General features: G+C 33.3%; 2 protein-coding genes across 4 annotated transcripts; one reads left to right on the forward strand and one right to left on the reverse strand.

Annotated features, from left to right (window-relative positions):
* Positions 1 to 1,898: 1,898 nt before the first annotated feature.
* On the forward strand, positions 1,899 to 3,350 carry LOC148174662 (uncharacterized). Of its 3 annotated transcripts, none has more exons than XM_088037038.1 (4): positions 1,899 to 2,686; positions 2,729 to 2,828; positions 2,877 to 2,987; positions 3,035 to 3,350. In XM_088037038.1, the coding sequence occupies exons 1-4, from the start codon at positions 1,962 to 1,964 to the stop codon at positions 3,221 to 3,223; spliced, it is 1,125 nt and encodes a 374-aa protein (XP_087893164.1). In that variant the 5' UTR covers positions 1,899 to 1,961; the 3' UTR covers positions 3,224 to 3,350. The 3 variants fall into 3 exon arrangements, with proteins under 3 accessions (XP_087893164.1, XP_087893163.1, XP_087893162.1); XM_088037037.1 differs by having other exon boundaries at positions 1,899 to 2,132; positions 2,178 to 2,686; positions 2,729 to 2,987; XM_088037036.1 differs by having other exon boundaries at positions 2,729 to 2,987.
* A 1,172-nt stretch (positions 3,351 to 4,522) lies between these two features.
* LOC148174663 (eIF-2-alpha kinase GCN2-like) lies at positions 4,523 to 7,970 on the reverse strand. The gene is made up of 11 exons (XM_088036082.1): positions 7,797 to 7,970; positions 7,543 to 7,746; positions 7,058 to 7,499; positions 6,899 to 7,012; positions 6,243 to 6,378; positions 5,984 to 6,194; positions 5,806 to 5,936; positions 5,213 to 5,753; positions 4,890 to 5,165; positions 4,688 to 4,845; positions 4,523 to 4,639 (listed from the first exon to the last, which is right to left on the reverse strand). Exons 1-11 carry the CDS (start codon positions 7,920 to 7,922, stop codon positions 4,525 to 4,527), a joined length of 2,454 nt encoding a protein of 817 aa, XP_087892208.1. The 5' UTR covers positions 7,923 to 7,970; the 3' UTR covers positions 4,523 to 4,524.
* Positions 7,971 to 17,997: the final 10,027 nt, after the last annotated feature.

Below are 17,997 nucleotides of genomic sequence, written 5' to 3' on the forward strand. Positions count from 1 at the left end.
TAATACAACTCTTGTGCGTTAACCATTTTACAGCGCTCAATCATTAAAGCACTCCGGCTACGCCGTCGTGCTTCAAACTGATTTCGCGCTGTAAAATGTAAGTTACCACACGCGACTGTAAATAACTATTACAGCGCGAAATCAGTTTGAAGCACGACGGCGCACAAGAGTTGTATTAAACTTTTTGGCCGAAAAAATTTAATTAATAATTGGGTTTTTCAATTCATGAGAACTGTCCCATCTGACATTTATAAATTTCGTCATTTGTCAATTCTATAGTTGGTGCACAAAAAGTACTCAATAAAAGTATCGTTATTTTTAATGGCAATTTGTTTGGTTTACTCCGCCCACGCAAACAAAAGACGATTTGAATTCGACGAATGCCAGATCCTGGGTAATAAATTTGACAGTTCTACTGTCACACATGTCAAGATTTGGAATTTGCAAGAGTTCAATTATTTAATTGCCCATTTTAATGCAGCTTCGTCTTCTAATTTGTGGACATTTTGAGGACTTCTGACCAATATTAACACAATAGAAAAAAATTGCAGTGTGATTCAGACTTTTAACTAGAATTCTATTGGCCCAAAAAGTGGGTGGAGTTAACCTATAATTCAAAAATTCCGACATTTGTCCTTGAGAAACAGAAACAACGAAAATAGAGGGATTGGTTTGAAGTAGACGTTTGGAGCTTGGAGACAAAAATAATGGGCCAAATAACTCCACAATTATGTATTTATTCCAATTATCCAAAATACACGAAGAAGTTGTAGGAAACTCTATTTGAATGCTTATAATAACATAAAACCAACCCCTAACAGTGTAAAAGTGACGTTGTGTTACTTTCAACTGTCAGTGACTGTCAGTTTCCATTGATTTAGTTTTTCAAGGATAACAAAATCTGTCATTTTTCTATTGTTCAATTTATGACTTCCCTTATGTTAACCGAGGTATCTGCATGTATTAACAATAAAAGTAAATGAATTCGGAATAGATTATTACTTGGAAGTTGTTAGGAAAAAAATATTGATTGTCATTTAACTTTGGAAACATAATGAGTGTATTAATACGGACTTTGACTCTCATATGTGAAAGTATTGTCTAAAAGGTTTGATGTTGTGTAAGTTTAGGTAAGTATATTTTATATTTAATTTATCTAATATGTCATAGTTGTCCATAACGCAGATTTAACGTACGGAAAAAATTAGGACAGTTTTGGATTCCGCGTGAAATTCTGCGTAAAATGAGTACTAATGATTTAAAATTGCTCCGAAAATCAGCGAGATATCGACCGAATTAGATTTAGAAAACTGTTTTTTTTTAACTTTGCACTATCCGCAACTTTAAACGCTTCTAATTCGGTTATTTGTTGACTTGATATTTGTTGAGTCACAAAATTTTTTTTGGCCCAAAAAAATTGACCATCGAATTTTTGACTTTTTAGAGCGGATTTTAAAGTAAAATAACTCGAGAAAAACGATGGTGAAAACCGTTTCTTAAAATCTCATTTTTAGAGATATTGAACAGTTTAAGTTTGCTCCATAAATAAGCGAAAATTTGATAGAAGTATGTTTAGAAAACTAATTTTTTCCAAAGATTTTATCTATGCACTATCCGCAACATTAAACGTCAATAATTTGGTTATTTATGGACGTACCTAAAAAAGTTGCACAGTTTTGGATTCAACGCGAAATTCTTCGTAAAATGAGCTTTGACTATTTAAGTTTTCTCCAAAAATTAGCGAGAAATCGACCGATATGTACACTACCAATGTGATTATCATTATCATAACTTCTTACAGTTAGTAATCAATACCGACATGTCGATCTACTCCTAAATATTCATTGTATGTATATTTCAGTTCTAAGATGGATTTTAGACAACAAAGCGAAATTCAAGGTAAGCAACTCTTCCAACACAACGAATTATAGACACTCATTGCAGATGATCCCTTGAGCTTCATGTACGTGCTAGGAAGCAAAATTTTTCAACACAAACTAGTGAAATTGATACTAAAAGTATTGTTCTGTTACTATTCGGTACTCATACTTCTTCAAGTTTATTTATTTTGTTCGAACCCCAGCCTAACTCAATTAATCCGTTACGGACCTTTCTTCTTGCAACTCTGTTACGTAAGTATCCACTCTAAAATTCCCAACTCCGTTTTATTCCCACAGGCTCTCCTCACAATTTTCGTTCATTTATACAAAAACCTCATTCTTGACGACTCCTTGAGCTCCATCAAACTGTGGAGCCTTCAATCTGCAGGAAGAAGCGTCCAAACGAACATAGAAAAAGACGCAAAAAGCATGCGGAACTACATCATTTTTAACGTACTTCTGGGTTTGTTGTGGGCGAGTTTGGTCATTTTCCACGACCGAATTGAGATGGAATTGCTCTCAGAAGCTGTCTTTCTGAGGAGGTTTCAACAGCCGTGCGTTTACCTAGTGCAGATTTTTAAATACTTGTGGTATTTAACGAGTTTTTCGATGGCGGCGCATCCGTATCAGTTTGTTTATATTGCGCGCCATGTTATGTTTCAGTTGCAATTGTTTAACAAGTTTATAGACGCTGTTGATGAGTATTTTTATGGGTGCGAAGAAATGGCGATCTATAACGAGGCGTTTCAAGAAGAAGTTGGATTCAGATTGAAAGTTATAGCCAAAAGACACTGCGATTTATTGAGGTAGATAGTTATCGACACTCCCCCAAATTATGTCCGTTGTAGATGGAGACAACATACTTTAAACTTAATAAGTAATTTGATAATACCCTTCAGTCTCAGTGCAGCTATCATTTTCTGGAGCATCGCCTTTTCGTTTTTCCAAGTAACGTCTAATTTTTTCAACTTTCAGTTCATTAGTTTTCTATTGCAGCTCGACTGCAAGTCACCGAAAATGTTGATTTTGCGTCACGTCTTGTTTGCTATCTATGGAAGTGGAGCTTTCGTTAACGTAATAGCAACTGGTCAAGGCTTAGAGAACATGGTAAAGATCTTACATTGCAGCCAGCATAATAATTTTTGCAACTGTAGTCGGAACAAACCTTCACAGCGTTGACACGAACAAATTGGTACACCTGGAAGTGTAACAACCGAAAAACTTTACGTTTAATCTTATGCAACAGTGTTGAGCCGATCAGTTTGACGTTCACAAGGGGCATTACTATCAATTTTCAGTTAGGAATGGATGCAAGTTTTCGTTTTTCTTCGAACGTACTCTAACTTTCGCTTTTAGATTCTCAAAGTGGTTTATGGGGCAGTTTCGGTTTTTATCCGATCCTTCAAATAACACAGTCACACAGTCTTAGCCAAAAATTTTATCGTAGATTTGTGTTAGTTCTGACGCCACTGCTAGAACCGGAAGTTGCAATTTGTTGAGCTGCGCGCGAGCTGCGTAAAATTGTTAAATGTGAAAGCAAAATTCGCACAAACACTCGTCGGCATCCGGTTCAAATGTATTTTCTCTTTGTAGATGTGAACATTTTTACTTAGAAATAAAGGTTCTTCTGCTTGATACTGATTTTTTTGTCTATCCAAAACCGTATCGCAGTTGCTTTGTGAATAAGCGAGATATCGACGGAGTTGGATTTACTAAACTGAAGAGTTTATCTTTGCACTATCTGCAACATGAATCGCTTCTAGTTCGGTTATTTATTGGCTTACGTGAAAAAATCGCATAGTTTTGAATTCTGCCTGAAATTCTGCGTAAAATAAGTACCAACAGTTTAAATTTGCTCAAAAAATAAGCGAGACATCGATGGAATTAGATAAAAAAAAACGTTTTTTGTTTCGAAAAATGTATTTATGCGCTATCCGCAACTTTCACTGCTTCTAATTCGGTTATTTATTGGCGTACGTGAAAAAGTTGCATAGTTTTCGATTCTGCGTGAAGATTTGCGTAAAATGAGCTCCAATAGCTAAAGTTTGTTCCAAAAATAATCGATATATCGACGGAATTAGATTTAGAAAATTGTTTTCTTTTTGAAGAATTATTCTTAGCATTTAAACACTTCTAATTCGGTTATTTATTGGCGTACGTGAAAAATTCGCATAGTTTTAAATTCTGCGTGAAATTCTGCCTAAAATGAGCTTCAATAGTTATAATTTGCTCTAAAAATAAGCGAGATATTGACGGAACTATGTTTAGAAAACTGATATTTTTCGAAGAAATTATCTTTGCACTCTCCGCAACTATAAACGATTGTAATTTGAGTATTTATTGATGTATGTACGTCGAAAAAAGGTACAGTTTTAGATTCTGCGTGAAATTGTGCGTAAAATGAGCCCAAATAGTTTAAGTTTTCTTCGTAAATAACCGAGATATCGACGAAATTAGATTTACTGATAATTTTCTAAGAATTTTTCATTGGACTATCCGCAACTTTAAACAATTATTATTCGGGTATTTATTGACGTACGGGAAAAAATCGCACAGTTTTGGATTCGTAAATGAAATATCTGAATTTGTACTAACAGAAAAGTTTTAATAAAAAATAAAAAAATGGTAAATAATACTACTCTTTCTAATTTGTTGTAAATGTAATTTTAGGAAGGAGTGGTGGAAACAGTCTCTTATGGAGTGTTTCGAAAAATTCCGGATCTTTCCAGGTACCTTGATATATTATCGATGTAACTTTCCTAGAATTCTTTCATTTTTTAAAAATTTGAAGACTTGAACACACTTACAATCGACCGCCATCTGCATTTACAGAAAACATGCAACATTTGTGTTCACTCAACACTCTAATAACTACCAAAGGCGTCCCAGTTGTTGATGAGAACAAAACTATGGAGTCTTTTACCAACTCAGTTTTAATGTTTTTTGACAACAATTCAGTGTAAAGCTAAAAATTCAGTTAGTAGAAACTTAAAATTTTCGTTCACCTACTGGTATCGCCATAGTTGGAACTTTTGCCCAAATAACCACATCCACCGATCTTGGCTTCACATTTAAGACACCTAAGATGTTTTTAACGTGAAACGAAACATCAACTGCTGATATGTCGAGTGGCTGTCTGCGTTTCTTTAGACAACACTTTGTGATAAGAGCATGAAATCTACCACCAGACGCTATTGTCTGCTTTTCTGAAATTACCATCTTAAACATGAAACCTCCACTAAACATTTTTTTCGTGAAAAGTGGCTGCAAATAAATTGGCGATTTCTAAAACGTAATTTTAACACTAGTCAATGTAATTTTACGATAGTTACCACACCAAATTTTCTTGCACACTCCTCGATTTCTTTCATTTGATTGAGCGCTTTCTTAAGTTTGTTAATATTGATCCTTGCAAACACTTGGTTCTGAGTGTTTAGGAGAAGTAATAAGAGAGTCTGAGCTTCTGCGATACTGAACTTCTTGTTTATCGAATGAATAAAGTTTTCGACTTCTTGTTCTAAATTTAAGTGTGGAAAAATCTGGAGGAAAGTGTCAGGGTTTGTTAACATATCCAAAATGGAGTTTGCAGTGTCTTTCGAAATGCGGCAATATCTGAAGATCGAAAGAAGAATTAAACCATGATTAATAACGAAATAAACTTCCGTTTCTGGCAAGAGTTCTTTATGGATCTTTTCGGCGATGTACATAACTTCTGCATCTAAGACGTGATCATCGCGGTATGGACTCACGGCTTCGAAGACGCACTCTGGGAGTTCAGTGGGCGAGAATGTGCCTTCTTCGTAGACTTTTCCAACGGAATATCTACGAATTTTGCGAATGTTGTGTTTGGCCAGGTAGTAACAAAATGCAATTCTGCAAGAAAAGAGTTGCTTCTAATAAAAATTAAAAAATATGCTTGATGTACTTAGAAGTGTTGGCAACAGAGGTGGAATTCCCTTGCGTGTTAAGTAGTGAAGTTAAATTCGTGGAGAACTCAATGACCGATGGAACAAAAGTCGGCATGCTAATGTTCTGACCACCATGTTGTTCAAAAATCTAGAATTTGATTAATTACGCCGGTATTTGACTATTAACCCCACAACCTTTGTAGCTGTTGAGAAGAGAAGTTGCAAGGAGCTTGATTTTTCAACACTGGTTGCGTTAGCTGTTTCGAAAAATCTCCACTCTTGGTTTGATATTTTCCTATTTTGTTGCAAGACCTCCTTCAACATATCTGTAGATTTAGGGGAATTTAACACTTTGAGGATTTGTTCGCATGTTGGTCTTTCGTGGTGGTTTACACGAAGAAGATTTCTACAAATACAAGAAGATGAAATAAGAAAAACTATCCACAATTGTTACTCTATCAGGTTTTTCTTGTGTACGTTGTTTTTTGCAAAATTGATGTTTTTCCACTGCTGGAAAATTATAGGGAAGAAAATTTTCTGTTTTTCCATGTGGGTCATTGGCTTTGAACACATTTCGAAATAGATGACACCTGAAATGGTTGTCTCTAAACGTAGTACGCCCAAAATATGTACACTCACGTTCAAAAATCTTGCACCTCCTTATAAAAGTATAATAAATATTAAAATTTAAATATGAGCTCAACTGGACTTTAAACTTTATTAAAAAAAGCTAAATTTTGGTTCGTTCTAAAGTAAAATTTTCTAAAATCTTTGTTTCGTGTTTAAAAGTTTAGTGCAGTTAATGAACACTTTAGAAGTGGGAACTTAATAACAAAGATATGAATTTTATTAAAAAAAAAGTTAGAAATTTTTGATTCAATCTGAAATGAAAAATTCTAAAATCTCTATTTTTTTTTCTAAAATTTTGTGTTTTAGTGCAATTAATAATGAACACTTTAGAAAAAGTGGCCTCCATAAATTTCATCGTAATAACTTAAAAACTAACAAAGATACAAATTTAATAAAAAAAAGTTTAAAATATCCATTTTCTCTAAAATGGAATACAAAAATGTGGAGGGTGTAAGACTTTTAAACACCAGTGTATTTTACCTAGACTGTATATATCCGCTTTAATATTGAACCTGTTGCCCTCCATAATTTCCGGCGCCATATAAATCAAAGTTCCACATGTTGCAGTGAGGGAACCATAAGGTAATGCGTCACCTATAAACAACCATCATCTTAAAGCCGAGATAAAGTAGCACATACTATGCTCATATTCAAGATAATTATCCAAAGTAATTTGCTTGGACAAACCAAAGTCTCCAATTTTGATCACATTGTCAGGTGTTAAAAAAATGTTTTCTGGCTTGAGATCCCTGTGGACGATTCTCTTTTTGTGGATGTAAGCCAGCCCGTCACAAATTTCTCTAAAGTACTTTGCAAGTTTTTCTTCCTCTAAATAGAGGTCGTTATCAATTTCTGTTCGAAGACTCCGCTTATCACAAAGCTCCATCTGAATAAACAAATATTTAACTTGTTTGAATTCTGCCTGAAAAACAACGCTGCTGTCATCATCTGTTTTGTTCTCTTCGTCGTCTTCGTAATCTTCGTCTTCAGTGTAATCGTCCCCGAACTCGCTGTTCCCGTCCAAAGTGTCTTCACTCATGCGGCCATCGCGTGATAATTTTAGAATCTCGGAGCAAAGCGACTAAAAATTTCATTAGCTAAGTCAAAACATAAAGTGATCTTACTTCTTCATTGTCCAACTTGTCATATTCGGAGGTGGGAATCTCAGCCGTTTCTATCCACGAATTGAAATACCTGACAATGTTTACTTGGTTAGTCAGTTTGGAAAGAAGATTTGCTTCCCTTCTAATACTATCGATGTCCTCCAAATTCGAATCAAATTTGATAATTTTTATAGCAAATTCGTGATTATCGCATTTACGTCTAGCCTACAATGTAAATGGTTCGATATCTAATCAATTGATTTGAGTTGTGGTACCTTAATGATTTGCCCAAAGTTTCCAGCTCCCAGGGTTTCTCCTCCTTCAAAGTCTTGTTCCAATTTAGTGACGAAGTTAGCAGCATCTTTACCTTCTTTGCTGTTAGATTTTAAAAATTGCAGCATTTGAACGGTGGATAAGTACTTCAGTCAGTGCAATGGCGAATATGTTTATCGACACTTTTATCTTATTTGTTTTGTTATCGTCGTATCATTATCATTGTCTTATCATTCGTCATTAAAGGAATTCAATTTTTTAAATTTGGTTGACAAGTTTCTTTTCAGACAAAGATTAATTTGATTAATTTAATTTAATTAAGGGTTCTTCGGACATTATATCCAAATTCGTTTTATGAACTTTTACTTATTCTTATCAGTTTGCCTTTTTCGTACTCTTAGTTTTGAAGGATGGATTCTAAAGACTCTTAAAAAGCCATTAAAAGTTAAAAAATTGCCAATGAGGTTCTAAAAATTCTAGTAATTCCCAAAGTAACATTAAGAGTTTAAAACTTAAAGAAATATAAGAAGTTTCGAAAAGATCTAAATCCTAAAATACGAATATTACAAAGTCTGAGTTTTAAAAAAATAATTCTCAAAAAATATGACCTGTTGTAGATGGTTTCTTAGAGGAGGCAATTTATTATCTTGTTAAGAATAGGACCGAAAGTAACTGCTTATAGAGTTTAGATTTACTTTTATTGTAACTATAACTTTAATATAAATTGTTTATAAAAAATAAATATGACTCCTAAGTACTATAATAACATAATATAAAACTTATAAAACTAAAATAAATATCAAAATTTGAATATGGGCATAACTGTACTTTAAACTTTATTAAAAAAAGTTGAAAATTTTAGGTTCGTTCTAAAGTAAAAGTTTCTAAAATCACTGTCTATTTCTCTTGTTCTAAAATTTTGTGCTTTGGTGCAGTTAATGATCACTTTAGAAGTAGTGACTTCCATAAATTTTATCGTAATGACTTAAAATTTAACAAAGATGCAAATTTTGGGTTTGTTTTAAAATGAAAAATTCTAAAATAGCTATTTCTTGTTCTAAAAATTTGTGCTTTGCTGCAATTAATGAACACTTTATAAATAGTGACCTCAATAAATTTCATCGTCATAACTTAAAAATTAACAAAGATACGAATTTTATTAAAAAAAAGTTGAAAATTTTTGGTTCTAAAATAAAAAATTCTAAAATAGCTATTTCTTGTTCTAAAATTTTGTGCTTTGGTGCAATTAATGAACACTTTAGAAATAGCGATCTCAATAAGTTTCATCGTCATAACTTAAAAATTAACAAAGATACGAATTTTATTAAAAAAAGTCAAAAATTTTAATTTGTTCTAAAATGAAAAATTCTAAAATAGCTATTTCTTGTTCTAAAATGTTGTGCTTTGGTGCAATTAATAAACTTTTTAAATTGGAACCTCCTTAAATTTTATAGTCATAACTTAAAAATTAACAAAGTTACAAATTTTAATGAAAAGAAGTTTAAAATATTTGTTTTTTGAAATCCTTTTTAGTTTTCTCTAAAGTGGAATACAAAAAAGTGGAGGGTGTAAGACTTTTGAACATCAGTGTATAATAAATATTCTCATGTTATTTGTCTATGTTAAACGAAACACCCGGGTACATTATTAATAATAATGATAATAATAATAATAATAATAAGTTTTCTAAAATATTTATACAGTTGCGGTCCAAAATAATTTGACCACGACTGTATGCTTGTGTCTTGTCCTTCTTCTCTTATATTTAACAACTCTGTACCTATACAGCAGGTCTATAAAACTTTGTGTATAATTTTTTTCTATGCAGTGCAGAAGTGTCTCTTTAAGTTACTCAGAGAGAAAATTGACGTACTGTCAATCGTATATCTTTGACGTTTAATTAACTTTGCTAAACAACATCGCAACGGAGTAGAGTCCTTTGACGATCTGCAAACCACAAATCAAAATAGAACTAAAAAGGAGAAAGGCGTACCCGAAGGCCAAGTTGATAGTTTATGCATAAATTCTCGGAGAATTTAATTTTCCTCGGTTTCGACAGATGCAGCGTCATAAACTTGTACAAAATCTTGTTGCTTTGATTAAAATTGTACCATTTAACTTTTGTAAGAGCAAGAGCCAGTTGTTCTGTCTAAAAAATCCAAATAATGGATATATTTTGTACAATTTATTTACCTCTGTTTCTACAGACTGCCCTGCAATGATCATACCAGAGAAAGACAAAATTGAGCCAAGAGCCATGAATAAAATCAGCGGATAGTAGGCCGACGAGGAAATTCCCTGAAAATTCTTTGTTGCTAGGAAAAGATATTTTGACACTCACCGAAGCAGTGATTATGATGACGGAAATCCCCCAAAGCCATCCACAGACGGAAAATCCGGCAATTAGATTGCCTATTTCCTCAATTTTATTTTGCTGTCCGCTGTAAAATTTCAAAATGACGAGGTTGGCATCACTGCCCCCCAGAATTTGACATATTTGGAGTTCTAGACTTGACACATAGATGGCGCCACTTCTCAGTCAAATTTTGCGGGAAATTTAAACACGTTCCAAGTGAACCTAAACCTCTAGAGCGATACTTACTTTACAAGGTCTTGTCCTCTTATAATGCTAAACTTCAATGCTTTTTCTATTCCTTTCTGATATTCCTCGTTATAAAACAGGTATTTCTCTTTAATTTTCTTGGGATTTTCTTCAAACATCTGTGCTAACTCTTTACTCATCATTATTTGGTACCGACAGTGTTGCGTATAATACATGACTTGAATTGAATGCACGTTCAGAACGTATCCGTACGTAGCCAGAATCAGTTTATATAAAAACGCAAGAAATCTAAAGTGTTTGGGACAGTACTGTTGGATAATCCGAATAGCAATGTACAATTCAACATCGTACTGCAAATTAGGAACAGTAAGGAGACCACCGCATAGTCCAATAGACAATGTTACACAAGCAAAAATAGTCAAAACTTTTGCTTCTAGTCGAATTCTAGATCTGACTGCAGGCCCAGCGTTGTCGATTGACCACAGAGGAATCTCTTCGTGGATGTGACTAATCAGTTTGTCTTTATAAAGGAGTGTGGCAAAGACCAAAATTGGCTGTAGAAGCAGTGTTAGGAGTGACTAGGCAATTATGGTTTTACGTACGTAAAATTCTCCCATCGCGAAGGCTAAAGAGACAACTTTGGTTTTAAAATCCTCGAAAACAAAGAGGATGTAGTAAAGTGCGGCGAAGACTGTAATGACTTGGACGAATAGAATGATGCGTAAAGTGGTTTTAACATATTTAAATTGGAGAAAATCGGATGCTACAAAACGGAGAATTTTCAGTGGGTCGTCTGGAAAAAAAATGAGAAGTTTGGTAATAAACTTCAGTGAAGATTACCTGTCATCAGCTTTTTTTCGCGAAAGTGAGCACACATTTTGATGAAAATCACAAAGTGGACAAATCAATGGAGGGATGGATATTTGGTGCGCATTGTCCTTTTTATATTGAACGAGATTAATAATGGACAGGTGTAGGTATATGTAATTAGTATAGATCGCACACGTTTTGTTTACAGGTATCCCAGTGACGACTAAAACTCAAATTATTTTGACTTGTATGTTGTCAATAAATAATAAATATGTTGTGAAATTAACATTCATTTCGAACGGGTAGGGAACACAATTTTTTCTATAGTTCGTACAGTGAGAGTTTGAATGACAGAAAAGTCACTAAATCTACGCAATGAAAAATGTACCATACGCGCGAAATTTAAAATTACAAAATAACCCCAGTTACTGACAACCCTGTCAACCCATTTCGCGTAGGAATTTAGTGTTTTTAGTGTATTTTGTAGCATAATTTGCTGCCAACCTATATGTCAACTGTCGAAATCTCCCAATCTCTCACCGGATATACTATACAATGGCAGCAAAATCAAGCATAAATTAAAGAAATTTTGTTGTTGACATCAATTCTTTGATGAAAATAACATTACGATGGTGAAAATAAAAGAGAATGTATCAAATGTAGCCTCAGAACTAGTATTAAAAATAAATCAAATGTCAAAGTGCTGTCAATTTTTTTTCTCAGCTTACGTCAATTTTCTCAAAGCTTACCCTAAACAATAACTATGTAAACTTTCTTCGGTCGATTCTTTGCTTATTTTTAGAGCAAACTTGCTTTATTTTTTCTTTTTCTTAAAAGAAATTTTTCGTCTCAATAGATGAAAATCAAAATTCTGAGAGCGATGTCTCGCTTATTTTAAGAGCAAACTTACCTTATCATAGCTCATTTTACGCAGAATTGTGTGCAAATTCCAAATGTGTGTTTAAAATTGACAACAAATAATTAAGTTATGACCGATTAAAATTTTGCATATTGAAAAATGGTGGATGCGCCGAGTAAAAATAAAAATTATTCAGTTTTTTATTGCCTAAAACATAAGAGTAAAATTGTTGTTTCTTATAACAACTTTGACGTTTAGTTAACTCTCCTATACACCATCACAACCGAATATATCCCTTTCACTATCTACAAGAATAAATAAATAGCAATATCTTCGAATTTCCGGCGTACCTGCAATCCCAACTTATAGTTAACAGAGAAAATTTCGGAAAACTTAATTTTCCGTGTTTTCGACAAATGTAGTGACATAATATGATACAAAACTTTATTGTTTCTATTAAAATTGTACCATTTAATTTGATTGAGCGCAAGAGCCATTTCCTCTGTCTAAAAATACAAATAAAGTTAACCCAACTTTCATTAATTTGATGCCATTTCTTGTACTTCCGTCTCCACAGATTGGGCCCCAATAAACAACCCGATGAAACACAAAGCGGTGCCTAGTGCCATTAAAGACATGAGAAGATAATAGTCCGGAGAGAAAATTCCCTGGAAATTTTTAGTCGCGCAGCGAAATCAATTTCTTCGTTACTCACCGACATTATTATTATAGTGATGTAAATCCCCCAAAATCCCCCACAGACTGAAAATACAACAATTAAATTTCCCAGTTCGTCACTTTTATTTTGGTACGCCCTGTAAATCCGTCATCACGTTTGTTTCTTCTTAGAAATGACAATACTCACTGAATAAGTTCCTGTCCTCTTACAATACAAAATTTTAGTTTCCTTGTAATTCCGTTCTGATATTCCTCGTCATAGAACAACTCCTTCTCGTTTTGTCCTGTGGGATAATCCTTCAGGGTCTCACAAAGTTCTCTGAACATCATCAATTGGTAGCGATAGTGTTGAGTGTAATAAATTATTTGGAACGAATGGACCATCATCACATATCCAAAAGTCGCCACATTCAATTTATAGAAAAACGCAAGAAGTTGGAAATGGTCGGGACAGTAATCTTTGATAATCCGAAGAAAAATGAACCATTCAAGATCGTGGTCCAAATTGCGAAAAACAAGGAGACCACCACAGAGTCCAACCAACAAAGTTACACAAATAAAACCGGTCAAAACGTTGATTTCCTGTTTGATTCTTGACCGGATTCGATTTCCGGCGTTTTCCAATAACCACAGCGGAAATTCTTCGTGAATTTGACTCACCAGTTTGTTTTTGTACAGAAGAGTGGCAAAGGCCGAAATTGGCTGTGGTATTCTATCAGTACTCGCATTTTATTTAGTAATATTTATATACGTACGTAGAGATATCCAACGACGAAAGCAAAAGAGGCAAGTTTGGTTTTGGAATCATCCAAAACGAAGAGAACGTAACAAAGTGCGGCAAAAAACTGTGCTGACATGAAACGACAGAATTATCCATATGGCGGTTTTGACGTGTTTGTGTTGGAAAAAATCTGATGAGACAAGGCGCAGGATCCACAGTGGATCGTCTGAAATAAAATCTAGAATCTTGTGTCCAACGCAACGTGTTTATTACTCGTCATGAGTTTTTTTTCGCTGAAGTTAAAATTCATTTTATTAGGCATGAAACTATAAAATGAATACATGAAACATCTTGTCTTGTCTTGAGACAACTGTGCGCAATCTCTTTTCAATATTGAACCGAACTTTTAATAATGAATAGATGGGAGTGATTAAGAAAAGATCCGACCGTGGGAAGTGATTAGTATAGATCGTAAACTAAAAAGTTTTCAAATAAAACGTTCAAATCGCGTTTGCCGAATCACTTAAAACTTAAAACACTTAAAAATTACAATTGAAGATAAAGCTGGTGCCAAACTGAAAAATAGAAAATTCTACAAAATTTATGTAAGTTGCGCCTCTATAATCGTCCTAATTTCAGTCTTGCAACTTGTATGTTTGTATTTTTTTTTAAATAATTTTTTCATTATGCTATGAAAATGTGCCGTACTTATTTCAACAAATGGTCGTAGATAAAACATTGTATTACATAAACGTGTTGCAAAGCTTGCAGAAAATTGACTTTTATCCACTGGAGGGATCTAACTTATCTCTTTCAAATCCTGCTGATTTCTAAAATTGCTTCTTTGTAAATCTGTAAATTCTCTGCAGGAAACTTATAACTTATAACTTATAAATCCTGTTTCTCTAATTTTCTGCTCAAAAGATTGAAAGTCTAATATACACATTAAGAATTTTTGAAAACTTACACAGGAAACTGGGTAGAGTTCGCTCAATCTATTTTTTTTTCAAACCACAAATTTTCGCACCTCGATCTAAAAACTGCTATTTCTCCATTTTCAGCAGTTTGTTTTTTTTTAATTAAGTAGTTATTTTTTATAAACGTTGTTTTATTTTTTCATTATTAGCAGTAAAATTAATTTTTGTGTAAAAAACAATAAAGATAATTTTATTATTAATTATGTTTTATTATTTAACTGACTGTTTAGGTCGTTACTAACAATAAACTATGTAGTAATAAAACGATACTTATATATTCATCAAGGTAAGTATTTTAGGCACTGTATAATAAAATACCAGTTAGTGATCACTTAACTTAATAGTTAATACATAAAATAATAATTTAATAAATTAATATTCATAAAGCTAATAAACAATTTATTTTCTTCAAATGTTTGTATTAACTCTAAGAATCTGCACCCTTATAAAACGAATTTTAGAAAACAAATAATATAGAATTTGTTTCAATGTTGTTTTAATGCGCACCATGTTTTTTTACACAGCCGTGGATTCATAAACTCAGATATTTGTTGTCGTACATGGATTTTAAACCTGGATTTGGAATCTGCGCAAAATTTTGAGTAAAATGAGACCCAATAACGCAAGTTTGCTCCAAAACTAAGCGAGATATCGACGCCAGAAGTTACATAGTTTTAGTCAATGTTTTTGTCGAAAAAATCAAATTTTCCACAACAAAATCCTAAGATGTGAGAACGTTATAAAATTCGCCAATTGTCATTGCTAAAATCATCATTCATGAATCCACGGTTGTGGATTGTGTTCTATTAAGATACTAGTCCGTCAAAGTGAGATTTTCGGACTCAAATAAGTCAAAAAAAGTTTTGGTACTATAAGTAGTATAATTTATAATAATATTATAAATATTAAGGCGAAAAGCGCAGTTTGCAATGTCCACGTGTCATACTAAGCTTTTTCTTGCCAAAAATCCCTCTTGTCTTTGAAGTTTAATTAACCTTCCTAAACACCATCATAACTGAATATACTCCTCTCAAGATCTGTAAATAACTCTTACTTACTAAATACTGAAAGAAAAAACAGGGAATTTCGTACTCGAAGCCCAAGTTCATAGTTGATGGACAAATTCTCCGAAAATTTAATTTTTCGTGGTTTCGAGAGATGAATAGTCATGACATTGTACAAAATCTTGTTTGTTTGGTTAAAATTGTACCATTTAATGTTATTAAGTGTAAAAGCCATTTCTTCAACCTGGAAATATTATCAGTTTAAACAAGTTTGTGAACTAGTCTTACCTCTGTTATGACAGACTGTCCCGCCACAATTAAACCATTAAAAGACAGAACGGTGCCAAGGGCCATGAATGAAATCAACGGATAATAGGCTGAGGAGAAAACTCCCTGAAAATTGATTGTCGTAAGAAATTGATAATATTTAGACACTCACTGAAAATATTATTATGATGATGCAAATTCCCCAGAGCCATCCACATATTGAAAATCCCGCAATTAAGTTTCCGATTTCGTCAATTTTCTTTTTCTGTCCACTGCAAAATTAATTTACTTAACTGTTATTGGGGAGATGAAAACTTACTCAATAACTTGTTGTCCTCTTACAATGCAAAATTTCAATCTTCTTTCTACTTCTCTCTGATAGTCACTATTATGAAACAATTCTTTCTCGTTTATTTTAGCATGGAAATCCCCCAAATTCTCCAATATCTCTTTAAACATCATTATTTGGTACCGGCAGTGTTGCGTGTAATATATGACTTGAAACGGATGGACATTCAACACGTACCCATAAGACGCCAGAGTCAATTTATATAAAAATGCAAGAAGTTGAAAATGATCGGGACAGTAATCCTGGATAATCCGAATCACAATAAACCATTCAATATCGTGCTCTAAATTGGGAAAAACAAGAACAGAGCCGCAAAGTCCGATGCACATCGTCACCGAAATAAAAATCGTCAAGACTTTAGCATGTCTTTTAATTCTAGATCTGACTTCACTCCCTGCGTTGTCGATTGACCACAAACGAATTTCTTCGTGCATTTCACTTACCAGTTTGTTTTTATATAAGAGGGTAATCAAAGCCAACATTGGCTGCAGAAATTATGTTAATAAAGAACACGTAATTTTAATTTTACGTACGTAGAATTCTCCCAGAGCGAAGGCAAAAGAAACGACTTTGGTTTTGGTATCTTCGAAAACGAAGAGAATGTAGTAAAGTGCTGCGAAAACTGTGCTGACGTGGACCAACAGGATGATGCTTAGAGCAATTTTAACTAATTGAAACTGGAAAAAATCGGATGCTACATAACGTAAAATTTTCAGTGGGTCGTCTGAAAGAAAATTCATGTGTTTCAAGTTTTGTGTTAAATACCCGAGGGAGTACCTTTCATGGGCTTTTTTTCGCCGAAGTTTGTATTCATTTTGGTAAAAAAGACTAAAGAAAGTAATGATAGGAGCGGACTTTATATCGCGATATTTCAGACAGGTGTGCGCGTTGGTCCTTATATATCGAACCAGATTTTAATAATGTACCGCTGGATATGTAATTAGTATAGATTGGATTCTTAGAAGAACCTTTAATGTTCGATGGTTTGGATATAAGTGTGAGAAACTACAATTGGCGTGTAAGAAATCAAATTTAAAAAAAACTTCAGAAAAATATGTTCTATAAAAAAAATTGTATCTTTGGTTGTGTTAGTGTCACAGCGATGAAATTTAGGGAGATTACTATTCTTGACTCATTTATCAACTGTGCCAAAGTTCAAAATTTTGAAGCAACAGACCCGACTTTTAAAAATTTTTATTATCAGAACGAACCCAAAAAATTCAAAATTCTATAAAAAAATGTGTTTTTGGTTTTGTTAGTGCCACAGTAATGAAATTTGGGAGCTATTCTTAACGCATTTATTACCTGTACCAAATTTCAAAATTCTGGAGCAACAGATGCAGATTTTAGAAATTTTTATTATCAGAACGAAATCAAAAAGGTCAAAATTTTGTGAAAAAAAAAATATCTTTGGTTATGTTGGTGCCACAGCGATGAAATTTGATGAGGTTGCTACTTTTAAACTCATTTAATAACTGTGTCAAATTTCAAAATTCTGGCGCTACTGGCGCGGATTTTAGAAATTTTACTTACCAGAACGAACTCAAAAAATTCAAAATTTTGTAGAAAAAAAAATCTTTTGTTGTGTTGGTGCCACAGCGATGAAATTAAGGTAGGTTGCTAATTTAGGTTTGCTTATTAACTCTGCCAAATTGCAAAGTTTTAGTTTGGAAGAAACAAATTTTGGAATTTTTATTTTAAAGATGAATCAAAAACTTCTGAAATTATATGTTAAGGGGGCTATAACTCTGGTAATTTTAATCCCACAGTAATAAAATTTGTGGAGGTAATTAATTTGGAGTTGCTTATCACTTGTCTTAAATTGCAAAATTGTAAGTCAAATGAGACAAATTTTGGAATTTTTTTATCTGAAGATGTACAGAAAATTACCAAAAACAATACACTAGTCGACAAATTTTGGACAAAATTTGAACTGGAGCTCTGAAAAGATACTTCTAAGGTAGAATTGCTACCT

This window comes from Gnatocerus cornutus, chromosome 5, assembly GCF_029298725.1.
Source record: "Gnatocerus cornutus isolate USDA-ARS CGAHR chromosome 5, icGnaCorn1.1, whole genome shotgun sequence".
Classification (NCBI taxonomy): Eukaryota; Metazoa; Arthropoda; class Insecta; order Coleoptera; family Tenebrionidae; genus Gnatocerus; species Gnatocerus cornutus.